Here is a 10,663-nt window from a genome sequence, read left to right as displayed (position 1 = left end):
TCCCAAATCTAAACTCGCTAAAATGTACCCACAAATCGATTCTACGTGTGACAGATGTAAATCATCAGAAGCCACTTTAATTCATATGTTTTGGTCCTGTTCGAAAATACAGTGCTTTTGGAGAGATGTATGTGATGCCTTTTCCTGTATATTTGGGATTAATATACCACCGAATCCATTGATGCTTTTGTTTGGGATTATTGATGAGGGGTTACCTCTGCCTTCAAGGGCTCAGAAGATTATTGCTTTTTCTATTAGCACGTCGTCTTATTCTCCTCAAATGGAAGGACGCTGCTCCACCCACAGTTTCCCACTGGATTAAAGATGTATTATTTAATTTAAAACTTGAGAAAATGAGATACACATTAAGATCTTCTGAACAAAAATTCAACTTAGTATGGGAACCCTTCTTAACGTTTTTAACCACCTATCTACAAAAGTGATAGAATGACCTTTCAACATTGTTATCTTCTGGTATTTTATTTACTCTTTTATTTATTTTTCCTTACTAGTTATTTAAGTACTATGTCCTATCTTTTTTTTTTAATTAATTAATTAATTTATTTTATGTCTACATACATGTCTATATATATCATAATGCAATGATGTAATTATAACTGGTATAATTGTTGGCAGCAGAATGGGGGCAGGGAGGTGGGAGGGGGTGGTTATTGTTTGTATTGTTTGCCTTGTCTTATGTGAAAAACATAATACATGAATAAAAAAGAAATTCTTTCTTCTGGATTCAGGTTGGAGAACTGCAGATTGTCAAAGATCAGCTGTGCTGTTCTGGTCTCAACTCTGAATTTAAACCCGTCCCACCTGACAGAACTGGACCTGAGCTGCAACAGCCTTCAGTCTTCAGATGTTCAGCAGCTCCAGGATCTGGTGGAGAGTCCAAACTTCAAACTGCAGACTCTGAGGTCAGTAGAGGGTTGGAGTCAGTCCAGCTGCTTCCAGATGTTTGGTCCTAAAGTTAGTCTGAGAGCAAAGATGCAGAGTTTCCTGTGAAGCTGCAGCTTCTCAGTGAAGCTCTGAGGAGAATGATGACAGGCTTCAGGACAACAGTCAGCCAATCAGAGCAGCAGAAGCTCCAACAGGTGAAGGTGACAGGAAGCTGCTGCTCTGAACAGAACTGAAGCTCCTGTGGCTCTTTCTGCTGCTGTGCTGCATCACTGACTGACACACCACCATCAGATAGAGACAACACTTCATCTCTGTGTTTCTGCTTTCTGTTTGCAGCTGGAAGTACTGAAGAATGGACAGTGATTGTGCTGCAGCTCCCCCAGTGGACTGATGGAGAACTGCACTTCATCTTCTCATTCTAACTTGGAGTGTTGGAAAGTCTTCTGTTTCTCTTCTCTCTCTATTTGGAGCTTCTCTTAACTTTGTCCACACACTCTTGCTGTAGTTTTCTCCTCATGTGTCCTGAAACTGTTTCTCTGAATGATCTGTGTTGGTGATTCATCAGATTCAGACATGATGGTTTCCTGCAGAAGCTCAGAAGTCTTTTCTGGTGTTTCTTGGACTCCTTGCACATCTCTGTACCACAGAGTGGACCAGCATTCTCTGAACATCCTTCAGCCGGTCCAGAAAGCAGCAGCATGGCTGTTGACCAGAGAAAGAAAACCTTCCAGCAGTTCTGGCCTCAGGATTCTCCATCTGGGAGCATTTTGGTTCTTCTTTTTCATCTTTCATCAGACCTTTCAGAACCACAAAGTGGCTTGAGTTCCTCTGATTAAAGGCTGCTGGGTTTTGTATTTTGTTCATTATTTTACAGGATTTTGTTCTATTGTAACCATGGTAACTGTGGAAACCACACTCCTGTTTACTCTGAGTCCTGAAGCAGAAATCCCACCAGAACTAACAAAAGTCTCTCAGTTGAATCATTTTTATATCATCTCTGTTCTGTTGATGATCAAATATTGACTCATGCAGTTTGAAAGACTCACAGTTTTAGTTAGATATTTTAAGATGAGATAAGATAATATTAGATAAGATAAGATAAGATCAACTTTATTTATCCCCACAGGGAAATTCAGTTGTAGAAGCAGCAATTAATAATAATGAAAAACATAAAACACCATTAAACTGCTAAAAGATCAATAAATTCAAATGATCAATAAAATGTAACTAACTTATAAATATAAGTAGTTATAGTAGCAGAATATATATAAATATAAACAAATGTACACACATAGCAGCAGAAAAAGACTATACACACACATGTACAAAGATGTAAAAAGAGCCTAAGAAAAAGCACCAAGGTGTTTTCTTTTCACCTTTTAGACATGGTGGAGTTATAAAGCCTAATGGCAGATGGCAGGAATGACTTCCTGTACCGCTCCTTAGAGCTGCGGGGCTGCAAGAGTCTACTGCTGAAGCTGCTTCTAAGTGTGTCCACAGTTGCATAAAGAGGGTGGGAGGGATTGTCCATAATGGTCAGCAGTTTAGCTAACATTCTGTCTCTCGCCACTTCCTCAAAGCTGGCTAGCTTGGAACCAACAACAGAACCAGCCTTTTTAATGAGTTTGTCCAGTCTGTTGGCGTCCTTTGCTGTGATGCCGGCACCCCAGCACACTGCAGCAAAGAAGATGGTGCTTGCCATGACAGACTGGAAAAACATGTGGAGCATCCTATTACAAACATTGAAGGACCTGAGTCGCCTCAGGAAGTACAGTCTGCTCATGCCCTACTTGTAGACCGCTTCAGTGTTTGTGGACCACTCCAGTTTATGGTCAAGATGGACACCCAGGAACTTGTAAGATGTGACGGTCTCAACATCTTTTCCACCAACTGGGGAGGGTGGGGGCTTACTCTTACTGAAGTCCACCACCATCTCCTTTGTCTTGGCCACATTCAGCTGCAGGTGATTCTCCTCACACCACCTGACGAAACAGTCCACAAGGTCCCTGTACTCATCTTCCAGTCCGTTCTCCACACACCCAACAATAGCTGTGTCATCCGAGTACTTCTGGAGGTGACAGAACTCAGAGCAGTACTGGAAGTCAGCAGTGCAGGTGGTGAATAGGAAGGGAGCCAGCACAGTTCCTTGAGGGGCTCCTGTGTTGCTGGTCAGGGTGTCAGACACACAGCTCTGCAGTCTCACAAACTGAGGTTGACCTGTCAGGTAGTCCTCAATCCACGCGACCAGGGGAGCCTCCACCTGCATGTTCTCCAGCTTGGCCCTCAACAGTCTCGGCTGGATGGTGTTGAAGGCAGAAGAGAAGTCAAAGAACATGACTCGCACGCTGGTGTCCAGTCCATCCAGGAAGCTGTAAGCCCTCTGCAGCAGGTGTATCACAGCATCATCAACCCCAACCTTGGGCTGATATGCAAAACACAGTGGGTCTTGAAAGGGGCTCACCAGAGGTCTGAGGTGTGACAGCACCAGCCACTCCATGACCTTCATCACGTGGGAGCTCAGTGCTATTGGCCTGTAATCACTCGGTGCCGCAGGATGGTTTTTCTTTGGCACTGGGACCAGGCAGGATGTCTTCCAGAGCACTGAGATCCTCTGGAGATGAAGGCTCTGGTTGAACAGGTGCTGCAGAACTCCACACAGCTGGCTGGAACAGTTCTTAAGCACCTGCGGACTGATGCCATCGGGTCCAGCAGCCTTTCCCTCGTTGAGCCTCTCCAGCTCTCTCCTCACCTGGCTGGATGTGATAAATAGTCCAGTCTGAGGGGTGGGGGGTGTAGTGGAGTTGGTGCTTGAAGTTAGCTGAGGGGAGGGGGCTGAAGACTCCAGAGGTGACAAGGGGACCGAGGGGGGTGAAGGAGAGCAATGGGGCGGCCGTGGTGCAGTGGTAGGGCGGTCGACTCCTGATCAGAAGTGAGCGGGTTCGACTCCGCCTTGCCCGCCCATGTGTCGAAGTGTCCTTGGGCAAGACACTGAACCCCGAATTGCCTCTGGTGGGAGGTTGGCGCCAGTGTTCGGCAGCGGAGCCACCACCAGTGTGTGAATGTGTGTGTGAATGGGTGAATGGGTCTGTGACTGTGAAGCGCTTTGGGCCCTCGAAGGAGGGTAGAAAGCGCTATACAAGTATACGCCATTTACCATTTACCATTCAGTGGAGAAGTGGGGGGGCAGCAGTGGGAGGGGAGCTGGAGTCAAACCTGTTGAAAAACTGGTTGAACTTGTTAGCTCGGTCCACAGCTCCTGCTACAGCTCCTTTCCCCTTCCTCTGAAAACCAGTGATGGATCTCATTCCACTCCACACGTCTCTGGTCCGGTTTCCCTCCAGTTTCTCCTCCAGCTTCCTCCTGTAGGCGTCCTTACACCCAGTTCTGGATGAACAATGGAGCACCTTCTCCAAAAGGCTCAGACAACTCTGCTGTTCCAGGGACAATCATTTCTACCACATGCAATAAGATTGTATAACTCCTCATTCCTCTGTAACAGAGAACACACCGACTGACTCTTTAGACGGTCCCTTAGCAGCCGTCTCTCCATCTGCAGCTCGAAGAGAAAAACAATCTTTTTTTCTTTTGAACTGCATTTGTAGATCACTCTCTGTGATCCAAGACGATTGAGATACTTGCTGTCATATTCAAACCTTTGTCTGAAGAGCTGTTGAACCCGGAAGGGCAAATCTGTGAATATCTTTCTAACTTTACTGAACTCTGTAATCTCTGTAAAGTGTTTTAAATCACTCCATTGAAGCCTAAATTGATGAGTCAAAACCAAAGACGGCTGCTCTACAAGGTGCAAAAAATTAGCTTTAATGAATATTAGCATGTTAATTTTCTTTGGTTAATCGCGTGTGTTGGTGTTCAGAGATCTACTTATTTAGCTTATTTTTGCCTAACTACTACTTAATGTCACACTGTTTGTTCCAGTCATGTTGAAACAGCAGCTCCTCCCAGCTCGGTGATGCATTTTACAGGAGAAATGGATTGTGGGATCATTTTTCTGTATGGAAGCATATTGCTACAATGACAGAAAAATGAATTTGTTTATATCCCGTTGTAGCATGATTGTTACTTATCACGTTGTAACTTCTTTGTTGATGATGCACAAGAACAGCTAAAGAAAAGGCAGGGAAAGAGAAAGATGGACAGGAAGGAAGAGGTTGAGGAGAGTTCCACTTTAGACACAGAAGAAACACCAGCAGCAGCAGAAAGAAGTGAAAGTTCAGTGGATGTTGAAGGTGCTCAGGAGGAAGAGACTGACAACAGATATTGTAAACCAGGACGTTTAACATTTTCATTACAAAATAGAAATGGGATAAGATAAAAGCTAAACATGACATGAATAAACTCAGACCTCCATGGACAGACACACTGTATCATGAGTTTCTGAAAGAGAACCCATGTTGCTCACTTTCATTGAAATACCAGCATGTGAAAAAAGGACACAGAACAAAAAGAAATGTCCTTATTTCAGTGCAAAAGCAAGATGCACTTTTGATGAATGTACAGCTGTCTACCATTTCTCTAAGAGTACAATTTGTTTAAATGTCAATGTGGAGTTAAACTACTGTGGAAAAAGAACTGTGAGGTGGTTGTTGCAGTGATTCCTCACAGATGAAGGAGCAGAACATCCTCATCACCACAAGATCTATTTATTGAGCCATTATACAGCAGGTTGTATTCTCTTTGGTGAGCGGAAAAATCTGCCTCATCAAAGTTTAGGAAAGGTAAAGTTCTGTGTGTGAAAAGAGTACGACTTAAGACTATGAAGGATTTGACTAAAATATAAATGTACTAAATCCTGAGGAAAAAATCAGAAACAATTCTGAAGTACAACACTAACACTGGTATGAGAAAGAAATACCTTTCCCATGATCAAACTATCATTCTGTCTTCAAATGTTTATTTTGGATTTAGTAGTTATTTTCATTCGTATATTTGCATTGTTTCAATTGTAGGTGAACTTCAGCCACTATGGAGCAATTCTATCATTTGTGCTGGTCAACAGTAACCACTGGAATTTGCTGGTTTGGACATTTTTATGTTCATCTTAAAGTATTGTCTTTAAAGCATATAATCTCCCAATGAGTAAAAATACTGACAGTGACTATGAAATAACCACAGAGATGAGTGCAAGCACAGTAAAAAAGATGAAGAAAAGCACAGAGACAGACAGGCATAAAGACTGACAGACAGTCCTGATCAGGAGCCTTGCTGCTGCTTTACGTAAGTCTGTGGTTACGTGATCAATTTGTGGTGTTATCCAGAAGAAATAACTCGGGTCCAACAGCTTGCTTGTTCGATCTGACTTTATTTAGAACAATCCTGAACAAGCCTCTCATGTGCGCCTCTCAAGTGCGCCCCTCATGTGCGCCTCTGAATCCTGCGTGGCGTGCGCGCTGGCGCTGCAGTGACGCCATCCACATGCGCCCTTCGGGTCATATCAAAGTAAACATAACATGGCCTTAACACCACATCTCCCCTTTGAAAATAAAACAATCAATAGGTTAGCAATCATTAATTAACAAGCCTTACAAATAAATCTGCTTTGTGGTCGGGGAATGTTTTTGTTTAACCTTAGGTCTGTTGTGTAGGATTAGATTTTATCATCCCTCGATAAATGGCACCGATCAGACACTGTGGCAGGCAAATGAATGGTGACATCGTTTGGGTTTTCAAGTGGGCTCCCTCCTTCTTAGGTGTTTCGCTGATAGGCCCACGACACCTCCAGAGGGTTCAGCAGTGAATCCCAGCGTCCCAGGTTCACCCCCATCCGCCACCAGACATTTGGAGGCCCAGGTCAGGTCTTTCCTCTTAATCCATAGCCACTGACTCCCCTTCTCAGCAGCCTTGGAGAGATCTTTCATTGCCTGCCTTTGGATCTTCCCTCGCACCCCCATCTCCCTGAGAAGCCTGGATGTTGAGGTGGCCACAAACCCTCTACAGCCTACTTCCACTGGGCGAACTTTCACACACCAGCCTTGTTCTTTGGCGTCTGCTGCGAGGTCGGCGTACCTCAGCATTTTTCGTTCATAGGCCTCCTCTACTGCACCCTCCCAGGGTACTGTAAGCTCTATAATGTAGGCGAGCTTTTGCGAGGATGACCACAATACAAGGTCTGGTCGCAGGTTAGTGGATGCTATCTCTGGTGGAAAGCAGGGTCCACTTCCTTCCAGTGGCCAGAATGGGTTCTGCTTTGGCAACAATTGGATCACAGGTATCCTGCAGTGTCATTTCCAACCTGACCTTGGCGCACTTGTATTCTTCAACTAAACTGGAGATTGGTAGTTCTAAAATACTGCTGCTGTAGAGCCCAATGGTGCTAAGGCACCTGGGAAGGCCAAGCCACTTTCTGGCATAGGCATTGATCAGCCTCTCCAGCTTTTCCACCTTTGATAGCGGCACTTCATACAGGGTTAATGGCCAGAGGAGGCCTGGGAGTAGGCCATACTGCATGCACCAGAGTTTCAGTTTGCCAGGAAGCAGAGTTCTGTCAATATTCTCTAGGCTGTTGGCAATGTCCTTTCTCAGCAGCTCCACTTGCTCTTTATCCTTGAGAAAGGCATCATACCAGCGGCCCAGGCTCTTCACAGGTTTCTCTGAGATCGTTGGGATGGGGTCCTCGCCAATGTGGAAACGGTGGTCTGACAGCTTCCCCTTGACGATGGAGATACTTCTGGACTTGCTCGGTTTGAACTTCATCCAAGCTAACTGTTACTGTTACAGTAACATCAGGCCATTAATAGCAATAAAGTAGAATGATCTGGAGGGCCGAATATAATAACCCGGAGGGCCGGATCCGGCCCCTGGGCCCTAATTTACCTTGAGATGTGCTGTAGATTAATAAGGACTTGCTTGTGGGTGGAACAGGCAGGCAAGATTGTGGACAGCTATGTAATAGATGTTGTTAATGAATTTCTTGGGCAGGTAGTTAGGTTTCCAATGAGTATAAATTACTCAGAATTCTTAATGTAAACTTAACTTTCTCCAACCACAAGAGACTCAGAATGTCTCATAACCAGACTTTGATTAGTGGCGGTTGAAATGATTTCTAAAGTAACAAGATTCTGTTTTATGCTATAAGAGACACAAAGGCAATGACATTGTTTTGAATGCTTGTGGTGTAGATATTATCTGGGAATTTGTCAAATATAACAATGTGTGGGGTCAGAGTTGAGCTGACCTCTAGTATTTCTGAAATAACTTTGCAAAATGTATCCAGAAACCAGAACACTTGAGGCATGTCTAAAACATGTGGACAAAGTTACAGAAAGTTTGTGTCCTTCTACTTCATTTATCTTTAAGATTTTTGGAAATAGCTTTGACTATTTTTCTTACTTTAATGTAATCTGCTAAAACTTGTATTAATTAAAGTGTTGCACAACTAGAAGAAGAATTCTGAGCACATATTGCTTTCTCCCAGAAAGTCTCTGAAAGGCTCATCTGCAGTTTTGACTCTAACTCTGTTCTGATTTGATTTAAACGGATTTGCTTTTTGGAGATAATACCATAGAAGTAGCAGATATGGACTCATCCATCCATCCATCCATCTTCTTAACCGCTTCGTCCCTATCGGGGTCGCGGGGGTGCCGGAGCCTAACCCGGCTGCTGATGGGCGAAGGTTTACCCTGGACAGGTCGCCAGTCTGTCGCAGGGCCACAATCACACACCCATTCACTCTCAGATTCACACCTAGGGGCAATTTAGAGCCACCAATTAACCTATGAGGCATGTTTTTGGACGGTGGGAGGAAGCCGGAGTCCCCGGTGAAAACCCACGCATGCACGGGGAGAACATGCAAACTCCACACAGAAAGGTCCCAGCCGGGAGTCGAACCGGGGCCTTCTCGCTGTGAGGCAAGAGCGCTAACCACTGCACCACCGTGCAGCCCAGATATGGACCTTGACAGGATATTAGCCTTTATCACAGGGTCAACCCCATGTGGGGCTGGTATTTGTGGGAAAGAAGCTGTGAGCATTTTTACAAAATGACTAAGTTGAAAGAAGTGGAAGAAATCCGTTTATTGGAGATTTCATTTAGGAATTCATTCATTGAAGCTGGTAAAAATAGTATTAATATATAAGTCTTCCATAGAAGTATAAAAACTCTAAGTCTTATTTACTAGGGCTGAAAATTGTGGGTCCATCATTGCTGGAGTGAATAAGTGGTTATTGCAGATGGGTGTTGCTAAAGGGGGCGCATGCCAACTGTGACAGAGTGGGAACACTCTAAAGGGGAATGCCGGTCTTATAGCCCCCTTCGACTGAGCTCCGGTCAGAGAGTAGGGCACAGAGAGTCCAGTTTCCAGCGAACTTTTTAATTCCAAGAGTTGAATGGATACATGTGCGTTTGTGGCGTGTGGTCTACATAGAAACAAATACAGAATAATAGTGTTATAATACGGAGAAGTAAATAACTTAATCATTAACATTATCTACCTGGGATATTTAAATAAAATTTAACCAATAAACCATAAATAAACAGAAATGAAGGGATGCAAATGGTTAAACAAGCCTTTGTTATTATTCCAAACAGATTTAGCAGTCTCTGGCTCCCTCTAGAGGGCAAGAATGAAAACCATATTATTACGCGGATGCACGTGAACAGCGCATGAACAGAATCCGTCTATTAAACACGGAGCGCATGACGGGGAAAGCGGCAAAAATTCAACAACACAATCATGGAAAATAAATTAACGGACTTCAAGTACACTTAAATAAATATGCTTAAATGGAAACTTAAAGCAGGAAAGCATACGATGTTCTAATAAAAGTCTATTAACACAACATCATCAATTAACGGTGAAAAGATATACTCCGCAGCATGAAAACAGAAATAAGCAAAGAAAATATGCTGAATCAAGGACTGATTAGGTAATTTTAACTAAATATCTGAAAATATATACATCAAGACTTACTTTGGCTTATTAACGCACACGGCAGCAGCATCATAAGTGGGGGTGCAGTCTCAAAACAGAAACTTACTCAAAAGGAAATTACGTCAATAAGTGTCTTTCAAAATAAAATACCTAATAAATATCAGAGACTTTCCTACATAGCCGCCCCCAAATTTAGCAAATTTGAATCTTAAAGGAAAGTCTGGCTTAAACGCTGTCGTCTTCATCCTCCCAGGCTGGCAGTTGTACTAGACGTACAACCGGTCTGAGGTAGGTGTGTCCCTTTATCTTGACTTCAGCTGCCCTGACTCTTCCGTCTGAGTCAGCGCAGGTCTTCACAACTCTTCCAACCGGCCAAAGAGCTCTAGGTAGCTGAGAATCAACCACCATCACAACCTGACCAGTCGTCAGATTGTCAGTGTCACTGTGCCACTTGGAACGTCTTTGAAGATCAGGTAGGTGGCGACGAATGAAGTTGGACCAGAAATGGTCGGCCAATATCTGGCTGTGACGCCACCGTCTTTTGGTAAGAAGATCACTTGAGGCATAGACAGCTTGTGGGAGTGAAGCGTCACGACGTCCCATCAACAGCAGGTTTGGGGTGACAGGATCTGGATCAGCAGCGTCGGAAGAGATGTATCCAAGGGGCTTAGCGTTGAGCATTCCTTCCACTTCAACCAGTACGGTCTGCAGCACAGGTTCAGGCACAACGTTTTCCTGGAGGATGACTCGGAGAGCCATCTTGATTGACTTGATCTCTCGCTCCCATGTACCCCCAAAATGTGGGGAACCAGGAGGGTTGAAACTGAACTTGATCTTTTGTCCTGCTAGCTGCTGTTGAAGTGGCGTTTC

The 10,663-nt window shown here is 44.1% G+C and overlaps 1 protein-coding gene across 1 annotated transcript; it reads right to left on the bottom strand.

The window, feature by feature from the left end:
- Positions 1 to 9,129: 9,129 nt before the first annotated feature.
- LOC118599568 lies at positions 9,130 to 10,663 on the bottom strand (the record flags this gene model as incomplete). Its single annotated transcript, XM_036215090.1, is given in 2 exon segments — positions 9,130 to 9,278; positions 9,833 to 10,663. A coding segment is annotated over 1 exon segment (645 nt), but the record flags the coding sequence as incomplete, so codon positions are not given.

This window comes from Oryzias melastigma, linkage group LG14 (assembly GCF_002922805.2).
Source record: "Oryzias melastigma strain HK-1 linkage group LG14, ASM292280v2, whole genome shotgun sequence".
NCBI classification, from domain to species: domain Eukaryota; kingdom Metazoa; phylum Chordata; class Actinopteri; order Beloniformes; family Adrianichthyidae; genus Oryzias; species Oryzias melastigma.
This window is presented reverse-complemented; position numbering and strand designations above follow the sequence as displayed.